This window comes from Staurois parvus, unplaced genomic scaffold, assembly GCF_062004578.1.
Source record: "Staurois parvus isolate SC_StPar_1 unplaced genomic scaffold, SC_StPar_1.0 ptg000525l, whole genome shotgun sequence".
Taxonomy (NCBI): domain Eukaryota; kingdom Metazoa; phylum Chordata; class Amphibia; order Anura; family Ranidae; genus Staurois; species Staurois parvus.
Genome location: NW_028318321.1, coordinates 1389860 through 1403496, shown reverse-complemented (window position 1 = coordinate 1403496; position 13637 = coordinate 1389860). Strand labels below are relative to the sequence as shown.

The 13637-nt window shown below is 37.4% G+C and overlaps 1 protein-coding gene across 2 annotated transcripts in view; it reads right to left on the bottom strand.

Moving 5' to 3' along the window:
• NEURL1 (neuralized E3 ubiquitin protein ligase 1) overlaps positions 1 to 13637 on the bottom strand; it is a 311929-nt gene that overhangs the window by 20245 nt on the left and 278047 nt on the right. For both annotated transcript variants that reach the window (XM_089690257.1, XM_089690258.1), the window contains exon 4: positions 1174 to 1854. In XM_089690257.1, the coding sequence (XP_089546383.1) occupies positions 1174 to 1854 (681 nt within the window). The remainder of the gene's footprint in view (positions 1 to 1173; positions 1855 to 13637) is intronic.

The window sequence follows — 13637 nt, the reverse complement described above, 5'->3', positions numbered from 1 at the left end:
TTCACTACTTTCTCTGATAGACGTGATAAATAATATATGACATGGTAACTGCATTATTAATATAGTGCTACAAGGATCATACATACAGCTCAGTACCAGAAAGCTGTTGTTAATGGGAAGGTATCAAGAATTGTTTTCACTGAAACTAGTTCATGATGAACTGTAAAGTCATATTTACAGAATCTCTGACTTCATTTGATTCAGTCTACTGGTAATTTATACCAATAATGTCGTCATTAGGTACATAATCACAAAGAGAGGTTGTTGCATGTTATACAGGTAAAATAATGCAACGGTCTTACAGATATTTCATGCAAACAATCTCAACAGCCTCAAGAAAAAAAAACGTAAAAACAAAATGTAGTGGACTGAAATATGTTTTCTAATGAGCATTGTTCTCTTCTAATTATGAGATGGGGCATAAAGAGACTGATAAATGAAATGATGATCACACCAACAAAGGGAAGAAAAAATATTTCAAACACTTGCCCCTAAGCATGCTATGGTGGATATATAGTTGTTGCCACACCCACATAATTACTGCAGATTAGCAGAAGGGCAGATAGGATATTATTTTTGAATCTGTCCTAGAAATCTACAGCTGTAATTTTATTGATAGGTGCAAGAACCTCAGTATTTTTCCCGTTACTTTTCATAACTAATGCAGGCCATACATACATCGAATTTCGAACAAATTTTCTTTATAAAATCAGAAATTTTGTGCATTTTGTAATCCAATGTTGCCACCATTGATTTCGAAATACGATCAATCAAGTCTTTATTTTTACCTCATGTTGCTACAGAAAAGAATTTTCGTGGCCAAGAATTTCTGTTCAGGTCACAGCTCATGCTAATTTCTTTTTCGATTACATTTCTCGCACGATTCTCTCATCATTGATTAGAAATTCATTCGTTTTTCAAAAAATTTCCAACATGCCTGATCACTCAAATTTGATGGTCGCTCGAAAATTGGCCATTGCTGTTGCCCACTAATGGTGGAAAATTCTTAGAAAAGATTTTCAAACGAAAATTCTTTTGGAATTTGACCCATGTATGGCTGGCTTTAGACATAGTCACTTTCTGTATGAATAAGGAAATTTAAGCATGTATTTAGGGTATTATTTTGATTCTGTTATAAACATTGCATACAAAGTACAAAATTGAAATCCTTACCCAATATGCGTATTTGCATAATGGCCCCATGAAGACCGAAAAACATCCACAAAGGTTGAGAACAGTCCACACAGACTTGCATTCCACTGCTACTGCCATTGTGACTTAAATGTAGTTCACCTTCTGTATTTATCACAAACCCCAAGATGTCCCCACTCTGAAGAGGAACCAGAACCCTACATACAGCCCAGAACTCCTTTCTGTCAACCAAAGACTCTGGATTATAAGGAAGGTCACTTGGTCTCAAAGTGCTGGGATCACAAGATGTCACACCATAAGACAAAGTCCCAGACCGTGAAGAGTTGGATTTGTTTATCTTGACAAATATGGTTTCATTAATTCGAAGTGGTCTGTTGGTGAACACTAAAGTTCGCTCCTCTCGAGCATGCTCCAGCCTGGCCACAGTTTGATCATCCAATGTTTTGATGTGAGCCCCTCTGAGCTGATGGAATCGTAGATCACTCTCCAGTTGAGATGGGAGCAGGTGGGAATGTTGAGAGTTGAGTGAGTTTTGTGGGATAGGGCACATGGTGGACATGGACTGAAAGTTTTCTTCTTGCAAGTTCAGGTCGCACAGGCTGACAGACAAGCGGGTATCGTCTGCTTCTCTTCTTAGAGATGGCCGAGGTATTGCAGTAAATGATCTTGGCCGTACACAATCTGCAGAGATGATCTCACTATCTGTACATAAAACAAAACCACAATTGTAATCATAAAATTATTCATGCTAGAGTTTTCACACAGAATGAAGACTTTGAGGACTTGTTCTTGTTGAGCCAGAAGGCTCAGCACACTTTGCACACCAGTCACTCCACACATGACAACTTTGAAAAATGTAAGTGTAGTAAAATTAGAGCTTGATCACTGGAATTTCCCTAATGAAACCATAGGATGTCATCTGAGACTCGTGCATAAAACCTGGTGGTGTGGTCAATAGCAGTTTTCTTTAAATTAGGCCAAAGTATTAAATAAAGGAAGGAGCTATGTGAAGTATCCAATAAATGCAAAACCACAGTCATGTGACACTTTTCACGGAGTGCTTGTTTGTACTGTGTGTTGAGCTAAAGCTGGGCATACACTGAGAAAATTTCAGCTAGGATGAACTAGCCAAAATGTTCTTTATGGGTGGCCCTATCACCAGGCTCCTACCCAACATCCTTTGATTGAAAGGTTGAAGGAGCAAGGCGAAACAAATTGCAGAACAATATCTGCATCCAATCAGATGCAGCTGCTGTTCAGGTATTCTGACAGCCACCATGGCCAGCTCTCAGAATATTGTAGATACCACTGCAGATTGGCTTATAGATCCATATTGTGGATGGAGGAATAAGATTTTTTTTCTGTACTGTATGGCCAGTTTTCAGCTTAATGGAGTTACTGTGCTACAGAAACATGTGGCGAGTGCTCCCTTGTGAAATACTCAAGCCTTGCCATGGAGAGAATTCGCTGTTCCGATCCCAATCTCTTGGCAAACACATGGTGTACATAAAGGGTATGCCATGCTTGCCAAATATATTAAGTTTGTGATGTGAATTTTTTTGTGTAATCAAATTTGATTGAGACATAGAAAAGAAAAAATAATACAAATAAGTTTTACAACACAAGAATTGTGTCATTCATTTCAAAGCACAATAAATAAGGCATAAAAGCCTGTCCATGACAATAACGCCGGAGTAAATAAAATAAGCAGTATAGAGGGTGCTACATGTTAACAGAGATTATCACTCAGGTATTCACAGTAATTAGTGTATCAAGATACGTAATGGACACAGTAAGAAGAAAAACAAACAGTAATTAGCTGGTATTTACAACGAACATTGCTTGTATACAGAGGGGTCAACCATATAAAATATGAGAATATATGTATCAATAATGCCAGATTAACCGCTTGGCACTGACAATAACACAAATATGCAGCCTCACAGAACTGGACTTTTTTCCATGAGGCCACATATTTGCGTGACTGTCTTTGTGCTGGGATTGCGACGCAGGGCTCGCTCCCAGCACAAAGATCGGGGTGTCACTGAGAGCCCTGGGTCCCGTTCTAAAGATCGGGACCCAAGACTCCAGATTCCGAGTCACATGATCACTGTGATAGCCTCTGATTGGCTATCACAGTGATCAGTCACTGTGAAGCCCACTCCCCTTGTTTTTTTGCTCCTTGGAGGAGAAAAAAAAACTGTAAAAAAAAAAAATATATATATATATCAATAAATATTAAAAAAATAAAGAAAAAATACCTAGATCAAGGTTTGATCTGGTTCATGCTACATTATGTTATGGGTAAGGCTTTTTTTCAACCTATTGTATTTTTTATGTAATTTTTTGTGGTCATTTCAATAAAGAGGAAGAGTTTAGTGCAGTGGCGGTTGTGCAGATCTTTTTTCCTATTTGATCTAGTTCAGTGCCAGGGTTAGTGTATGGGTCAGGGTCAAAGTTCAGGATTTTTAATTTTTTTTTAAATTGGTATCAGTGTCAGTTAATGTCAGTGTGTTTTAGGTAAAAAAATAAATAAATAAAAAACAAAACAAAATGCACACTATTTTTTTCTGGGCTGTACTACAGGTATAACCAACAAATAACAAACATATATGGTATCGCTACGATTTTCAAGCACTGGAGAATTTATTTTGGGCTGTTCTTTGGTGGTAGGTTATGGTGGTAAAAAGAAACACACAGCTAAATAAAAAAAATAGATTTTTTTTTTTTACTATTTTGGACCAGTTTTCCTTTGATAATAGAAAAAAAAATCCAGTTCTCTCGGTCAGTGAAAGTGGGCCTGTAAGAGGTAATCTATCTGGCCAAAAAGACTGAAATTGGAGTGCCTTGTGATATCATTCTAGAGGCAAAGAGAGGCAATTGTGTCCAAGCGCTTCTACTGTACATGACAAACAAAATGATCTAGGTATCATCACTTATTTCAGAAGAATAGTACATCCATCCAGACCAGATCTCTCAGAATTTCCTGGCAGTAAAAACCAATCTCTCAGCTTTGTGACATGTATTTTAATTTGTTCAAGTGTAAATATAACATATACTGTTGCAGAGATTTCTTCACTTCTTGTCTGTTAAAAGAGTTGTCCTTAAGACAGGAAGTGAGGAAAAATCCCACAAGCTACTCAACAGAAGTAAAAACGATATTTTAAAATTTAGTAGGGGAATGCTAGAACCACTGCCAGATTTTTTCTTTGTTTCCGGTTTCCCTGTTGCAGATGTTTTTCCTTACTTCCTGTCTAGTCAAATATTGTCCTCAGGCAGCCCCAGATAGCAGTTAAACCAGACATAGGTTACGAAGCTTTGCCATTGTACCCAAAACTAAAAAATGTTTGTAGTATTGATGCACTTTGATGCTAACCTTTTTGTGCAATGGGTCAGCAATTAAGCTATTGAATACCTGTATACTGTATATTTCCATTCCTAAAGATCCCAGATTAGCAGAGTTCTTGAAGTACAAATACTTCTACATTGTGAATCGTGAAGCCTAAAGCCCCATTCACACTTGTGAAAGAGGCTGTTTGTGGTCAACTGTGGAAGATCGAGCGGGGTTTCCCTGTGATTGACTGCAAACGGGAAGCCCCAGTGAAAGCAATGCAATGCTGACATCTGCAGCTATCCACAGCTGATATTTTGCAGCGATTACCTGTGAATGATTGGCCCTGAATGTGGACTGTCTGCATCCAGTGCTAATCATTCACAGGTAATCTCCGAAAAAGCAATTATATGTGATTGGCTGTGAATAGCTTCGGGAGTTTTCATCCTCACATTACTTTCAATGGGAATTTTCACCCACAACTTAGCACAGGAAACCCCCTGATAGGTTTCCTGCAATGGCCTGAATGGGGCCTAAATGTTACTCTTAGTCAACTTTCACAGCAGTTTGTGTCTGGGAATTACTTTTACAAGAAAGTTGAAATTTGAGTTCTAGATTTTTCAGAAACTGGGCTATCTTTTAACTGAAATGTGAAACTAGATTCTGGCCTCTAGCACTAGAAACTAAGCAGACAAGGGGTAGGTATGGCACACGGTCAATTAAATATTGTCTGTTTAATGTGGAACTCAACATGAGGCCTTTAGCAGGGAGGCAATATTACAGTGTAATCTTAAATCTTCAATGTTTCTCTTTTTATGGATGTTGAGATCAATGGTGGTTAGGTCAAGGTTAGGATTAGTTCTTTGGGTAAAACCATTGTCCATTTGGTGTGATCAATTAATTCTATGTGTGTGTACATGTGTTTCTAAATATGATCAGTTAAGTTTTTGGGTTTCATTTTTTAGCAGTGTGAAAATGTATTTTTGATGTGGGTGTGGGATGTAAAATTAGTTGATTCTTAAATGTCTTTTGCCCAGCACAACTGTGTAAACTTTTTCAGTGTATCAACAAATGTACTGTTAGGTATGCTTTGTAAAGTTATTGTACTTCAATGAATCCCCAGCTAGAATGAACCTAAACAAGGTTGATGTTTGTGGAATCAGTAATGCAGTAAAGGAAGGAGGTGGCTGTAGGAACCTGTATATGGTCCCGTAAGCTTTCCACCTTACCTTGGGTGTCGGGTGTTTCATTGCTAGAACTCCCAACCTTGAAGTTTGTGGAAATTATGGTTTATAATCACCTTCAAGCTGTGGAAGATGCTTGGGCATGTTGAGAAATCAAGGACTGTTGATTTAGTTGCCTTATTATACATAACATGATTATTTAGACTTTTTGCACTGAAGTAGCCATAAATGTTTGCATATATTTTTTTAATTATTAATTGATTTATTGTGAGTATTTAATCTATGTTTGATCGTATGTATAGCATGCTTGATTTATTCCTATTTGACTCAGACTTTATAACCTTGGTGCTGCAACATGTCTAGCAGTTTGACTGACTTGCTCTCTGTTTAATACCCTGGTGCCCAACCTATTGCCCTTTGTCACTTTTTGTGCAGCCTCCAGGGCTTACTCAAACCAGTGAAGGAAAAATATTCTTTAGACTCACTTCTAATAGTTTATTTCACACTATTTTTTGTGATGTATACCTTTTCTCTTTTTATGTTTTCCTTCTTATCTTTTATAATGTATTTTACTATTGTGGCATAAGTTGTTTTTAAGGTGCTGTAGTAAGCACAAATGTGACTGTAATAGCAGTGATCTCTAGCAATCTTGTGTAATGTGTCTCCAGTCTATTACAGTCTCTTGAAGCATGTCCCCAGTCTCCAACAACTACTTACAGCATGTTTGTAGCCTCTTCCCATCTCTTCCAGCATGCCCATTGTCTTTGGCCATCTCCTGATGCATGGCCTGTGAAAGCCTTACATTCACTAAATATTATATGCACCCTTTTGGTAATTCAGGAGTCGTACTTGGGACCCACTATTATCTACTATGTTGACCACCACTAGTCCAAGAGCAGTGGTTGAATTTTTTAATGTAGCCACAATTTTATTTTTTATGACTTTCTTTTTGTGACTCAGAAATTAAAAAAACAGCTTTTTGAGGAATTAGATCTTGTAAGGCAGGTAAGTGAATTAATTCAGGTGTAAATAGTTTTACACATATATATATATAATATATATTTCAGGTTTGTGCAAGACTCCTAAAGTATCTATAGTGCTTAATAAATGTTCAAATTCTACATTTTGCGGTTACTAAAACAGCCACAACTATCCAAATCTGAATAGTTTTATTTAAAATAAAAAAATAAATATTTTTGGGACATACAGTTCAGGCTATGGTCAGCTGTCTGCTTAGAATAAATCAGCTTTCCTCAGCTGAGAAGGCACCAATGCTATTCTGTCTTGGAAAAAACACAATCCTGACAGATGAAGAAAGCCGCCTGTCTCAATCTGCAAGGCTGTCAAAAACAATCAGATGGGATTGGAGTGTCTCACAAATCTGGACACTACTCTTAATTGCTGTTAAAAATAGATTTAAACTATAATATAGACTAACATGATTTACCAAGGGTGTACTTTGTGATCAGTTAATATATTTACCTATAGATTACAAAATTACATTGAAATAACCTCCCTAGCTGTGTGACATATATAAAAGATATTAAATATAGGAAGTACCCAACTGCTTGCTGTTCTGATGTGACACTATAACTGTACGGGTACAGCCTGAAACATTGTCTTATATAGCATCTGAAGGCAAGCAGTACGTTAACAATTTTAATGATCACTGCAGCAAACTTCAAAGGACGTAGGCAAGGGAATGTTTTCTGCTTCCCCATGGTCTTATGCATAACAGGAGAAAATGCCTCTATTGGTATTAAATGATACCATATACACAGATCAGCCATAACTTTATGACCACCCACCTAATATTGAGCAGGTCCCCCTTCTGCCACCAAAACAGCCCTGACCTGTACAGGCATGGACTTCACTAGACCTCTGAAGGTATGCCATGATATCTGGTACCAAACTATCAGCAGATTCTTTAAGCCTCCCTTAGGCCTGCCTTCTTCTGCATCCTGGTACCATCTCTTTCTCAGGTAAGTGACACACATGCAGCCAGCCATCCACATGTTGTAAAAGAAAACATGATTTATCAGACCAGGTCACATTCTTCAATTGCCCTGTAGTTCAGTTCTGATGCTCACATTCCCATTGCAGGTGATATGTATACTGACACCTATCATAACCAGCATTAACATTTTCAATAATTTGAGCCACAGTAGTTCTATTTGACCAGATTACACAGCCCAGCCTTCACTCCCCACCTGCCTTAATGAGCCTTGGTTGCCCATGACCTTGTCAGGGGATTCGCCAGTTTTCTTCCTTGGATCACTCTTGGTGGGTCCGGACCACCGCAGGCCCAGGAACATACCACAAGAGCTGCAGTTTTGGAGTTGCTCTGCCTCAATCATCTAGTCATTACAATTTGGCCCTTGTCAAAGTCTCTCAAATCCTTACACTTGCCCATATTTTTCTGCTTTCAAAACATCAATTACAGGGACAACATGTTCACTTGCTGCCTAATATACCCCACCCAGATGCCATTGTGATAGGATAATCAATGCCATTCACTTTATCAGTGGTCATAATGTTATGGCTGACTGATGTATATGTGTGTGAGTCACCTGCTCTGCATCTATTTACTTGTAGTGTAAGCAACACGGCTATGAATGAACACTTTTGCTTTAAAATGAAAGTGAAAATGAAACTCCTCCATAGCTACAAAAAATATAAGTGCATACATCTATGAAACCTGATGTATATAGATGCATGTGACATGCAGCAATTAACAGCATACATTTCATCTTCAACTGATGCAGTTCCTGGCCTCTACAACCTTGTGCATAATCCCTTAGTGTGATGAATATTTGTATCATTAAAATATTGTTTAAAGAAGGTTAATCAATGAAATAGAAATGAACTCTGTACTCTGAAACCATCTGTTCTGCTCACACACAATCTCTGAAACAAGAAGACAAAAGCACCATGGCTGCTGACCATGAAGATAAACATGCACCTTTTGTTGGCATTTGAGTGGTTTCTAAGAGACAGGCTCCCTGCACCTTTGTGACCATGAAACACAATTGGACACCTGTTTCCATGGCTATGCACATATATCATGAGCTTGAGCCTTCCATCCCTTCCTTCCACTTCTGCCTTGTGTTCAGTCTATAATATACAGGCCTGCAGCATCTGCTCCTTTCACAGTCCTGACCACACAGGTGTGAACTGAATTCTGGAAAGGATAAGGCATAGTATAATTTGTTTAATGTATCTCACATGACATTAAAATGTATTGTCCAGGGAATGCAATGTAAGTATCAATAAAATCACACCCTGAAGAAGATCAGGGGTTCTGACTTCTGATGTGTGGAACATGTGAAGACCTATCAATTAATTTCACCAGCAGTGACTAATGGCCTCATTTATCAAAGCACCTGCCATAAAAACTGTCTGCATAGCCCAACAACAACCAGTCCCAATTTTATTTCTACTGCTGTGGTTTGCAAAATATCCAACTGCTCCTCCTTTTAAAACAATACTATCTTGTGTTGTTTTGGAGTTAATACTTATTGACAGAGACAGCCGGTCTAATTTGTTCACTGGCATGGATGTATAAACAGAACACCAAGTTCCTGTATCATATGAATAAAACCATATTCAAGCTAAGTGTGACCAACAATTTAATCGCTTATCTCAGATGTACCATGACATACACAAGCAATGAAGTATGATTAATGAGTAATTGTCATGATGTATCTGAGTGTGACATCTGTTCATTGCATCTACCCACTAAATGTCTTCTAGCAGCAGGCGTATTGCCTCCCAACCATGGTTGGACAGTAGTAACTTATTAACCTTTTTAATGGATTGATGCATATTGTATGGGCCAAAAAGTTAAACTGTACGTAAAAAAACAAATATTGCAGCTAATTCACCCTATCGCGGAACCACCTAACAATCAATAATTCAAAAGCAAATATATAGAATTTTTATATCTCAAATCTACCTCTGTGCAAGGTAAAACCTTTCCACTCTTTACAACTGTGCTCAGGGCCCTTTTAAAATTCCCTGCACCACATGGCCGCTCAATCTACATATCCCAGCAATCATAGCATCTTTGCAGTAGGAGAAGCAGCAACACAGATGTGGAGGTGGATTTTGAAAAGCTCAGAAGGCATGTTTAAGTAAGACAGAGGCTGTGCATAGAAATCATGTGGGTGTAAAGCTGGTCAGATATGCATCAGCTTGGTGACATGAAGTTTCGAAGTGGGAATGAGCACCCCTGGGTGACAGCCATGCACTTGTTAAAGAACTGGTGTCACCAGACAATAGAAATCATTGATGGGCCTTAGGGACACAGAAGAACAGCAAATACAGCGAGGTGAGCAACATTTTGGAAGCATAAAGAAATATTCTTCACATACACTTAAACTGCATCAGTAGTACATTAGTTAATCTGGCATTTAGAACACCACATTATACATACTATACAATATGTTTATATACACACACAGGTTTGCAATATATAAATAAAACATCCCTTTGGAAGCACTTTTAAGATAATGGAATTAAAAGTTGCATGTACACTAACAAATGATAGCCAAGTCAATCATCCCCAAAGACAATTAGACAGTAAATATGGGTTATTACCCAACAGATAAATCTTTGTGATCATAGGTCGTGCTATTGCACTCAGAGTTTTTCCACCATGCTTGTTTCCAGAGCAAAAATTCTCTTTCCTGCCCATCCCCCACCTAAAAGCTGGTATAGGAATTTGGTGTTGAGCTTCATGAATCAAGCACTATTATTACATAAATGAATTTGACTTGGTTACAGACTCTTGCAGTCACCGTGCAGCAAAGCTCAGGGCGGGAGAGGAAAAAGCAGCACAAAAGCTCATTAGTTCATGTACTGACATGCTAATGAGGGAAGGAGAGTGTCTGATGATGTCCTCATTCTGCTACTTCTCCTGCAGTGTCCAATTGCAGACTGGAGGTGGGTCCATGACAGCCAGAGGAAGTGGGTTGAATGATGCTGGCTGTCATTCATTTAGTAGGACATCTAGTGGCAGAAAAAAAGTACTCTGGGGAACAATTCTGAATTGAAGGTGAGTATTGCAGCAAACACAGATTGTTATCTTTTCATAGGCTACTCATTTTTTACTGGGGTTCTAATTTAATAACATACATAATTCCTTGGTGTCTTGTGTGTGCTCCAAACCTGTGCCAATAGAGTCTCCTCTTCTGAGGACACTATTTATGAAAACAGGCTGTTTTATTTGCAATTAACAAGAGCAAGTAAATATTTCTCCAAGATCTACTCCAAAAACCAACTGTCATCAACTTTAATCTCAAAAGGTTTAACCACTAAGCCATCTATCTGACTGTCTGCCAGAACATTGTATTTGGCATTGCAGACTGTAAATCAGTTTCTGTTGACATCAGTTTTTAAAATTAATTTTGAAATAACAGCATTCTCTTCTATGAGGTGCTCTGATGGGCAATCAATGCCGTCAGAGACTATCTTAAAATGTAAGTTACATAGTTAGTCTTACTGAAAAAAAGACACGTTCATCTAGTTCAACCAATAAAAGTGAAAAAAATTATACAGTCCTATATACATTGGGGAAAATAAATATTTGATCCCCTGCAGATTTTGTAAGTTTGCCCACTTACAAAGAAATTAAAGGTCTATAATTGTTATCATAGGTGTATTTTAAATGACAAAGACAGAATATCAACCAAAAATCCAGAAACCACACATGGATACAATTGTTATAAATTGAGCTGCAGTTCAGTGAGTATAATAATTATTTGATCCCCAAGCAAAACATGACTTGGTACTTTGTGAAGAAACCCTTGTTGTCATCCATGCCCTAGTTATCAGTGCAGCATATTAGTGTCCATCAGTGCAGCCTCATCATTCCCTCCTCATCAGTGCCTATTAGTACGCATCAGTGCTGCATCATCAGCACACATCAGTGAAGAAGAAAAATTACTTATTTGCAAAATTTTATAAACAGAAAGAAAAACTAGCAAAAATGTAAATACCCAGTGGTGATTAAATGCCACAAAAAAAAGCTCTGACTAAAAAAAAACAACAATTTCATATTAACAATTAACACAATTGTTATTCAAAGTGCAACAGTGCTGAAAGCTGTAAATTGGCCTGGGCAAGAAGGGGGTAAAAGTACCCAGTTTTGAAGTGGTTAATTGGTTGAAATTATTTTAGATAAATGCTGCAATAGGTACATCTCCCATTGGAATAGTAAAAGCATAAAAAAGGAAGTGATTATGACTTGATAGGAAAGATTTAGATATGATGAGCATAAAGGGAAATAATAAAAATGTCTACAGGTTGAGGGGTAATGAAAAAGTACATTAGCCAAAAAGAATTGAATCATATAGATCCTTCCTTGTGTAGAAGTTATTTTTATACAAGACACTATACTAATATGTACAAAAAAGTCAACTGTTCCAACCTATAACCAGCCTTAGCAGCAAGGTGCACATGGAAGGGGAATGCACATAGCAAACAAAGGATATCCCAGCACACTTACCAGCCAACTGAATTGGCCCTGTCTAACAGTAGAGCAGAGTGTTTTAGTTTGCATACATTGCGAATACATGCGCATTACATTATACAAGCTGTACCATATTTGTGTATCATAAAAGGGGAAACCTACACTAATTAAAGAACTTTCCTTATTCCTCTATTTATCAAATGGCAGCTTTTCAAATAGTTCACTGTTGCAGTAAAAACAATTTATTTGATATCACTGAATGCTTTATGTTTAGATTTGTCAAATTGTTTTTTATTGTTGTGTTTTTTTTCTCTCTTAAAGAAACCAGAGATCCTTATTACCTTGAACATTCATTTAACCAGAGCCACAAGTTGTTTATTTGTTAACTGACCATTGTTTTGGCATAACAAATGAAAATAACACAAATTACTGCTATGGTACATTTAATTTGAACACTTTGTACGGACTTGTCCATTGCCTTTTGACTCTTGTTAATCTGCTACCATGGATCTTATTGCAATACCTAAAACAAAAAATGTTTTCAGAACATGATGGAACTGATATCAGACCTTTCACAATCTTGGTTCTCCTCTTTCCATTTAATGCCGTCTATCAACAAGTAATACTCTGCAATAAAAATGCCAGATAGAACTGCATGCCAAGTATTGGTATGAAGCACACACACTAAACATTCAAAGATTTCCTGTGGACTACTCTGTAAACATATAGAAAGAGAAACACTTTAACGTCAATATATCTTTACCAAGTAATTTTAGTCACACTCTTGGGACGCTAGCAGCCTTACTGTTTATATATGCTCTGTTTAAAATTTACACTCTTTACCCACCTTAGAAGTGAGTTACTGTTTAATCAGTGCTTCTACAGTCTAAAGGGTGCCATACATTTAGAGCTCTGATTATTTGGAACCAAACTGTCTTATCCTAAGCAAACAATCCTTTACCTGATACCAGAATAGTGGATTGTAAGTCAGGCAAACAATCTTACCAAATACTCCCTGTGAGGTGATGTAAACTAAATGAAAGCTTGGATATCTTTGATCAGCTTAGTAGTGATACATTTACCTAAAAATACCAATCCCTTCAACCACTAGCAACATTAGTCTTCAAACAATTTTTTTGTACAACACTCAGACAGTTTAATACAAAAAGACTCAAATTACAAAGCCTTACCATGAGAATAGGAAATTTTATCTTCAGCCACATGACTACTTTTCTTAAAATTTCAATGGACAAGCTGAAAATAACTGTCACTTCGAAAAAAAATGTTTATCCTGGTGTGTTAGCTTGGTGAAATCAGCCTAATATGCAGTACTGTGTGGGAGTGTAAGGGCTTTACATTTGTTGTCAGAACTGTAATATGGCCAAAAGTTTTCCGTTGATTAGATATCAGCTCATCTTATGTTTGACTTGAGTGATGTTAGAAGAGCTTGAATGCCAGGTGTTTATGAGGATTTGTGTCACAGCTATAAATGTTTTTT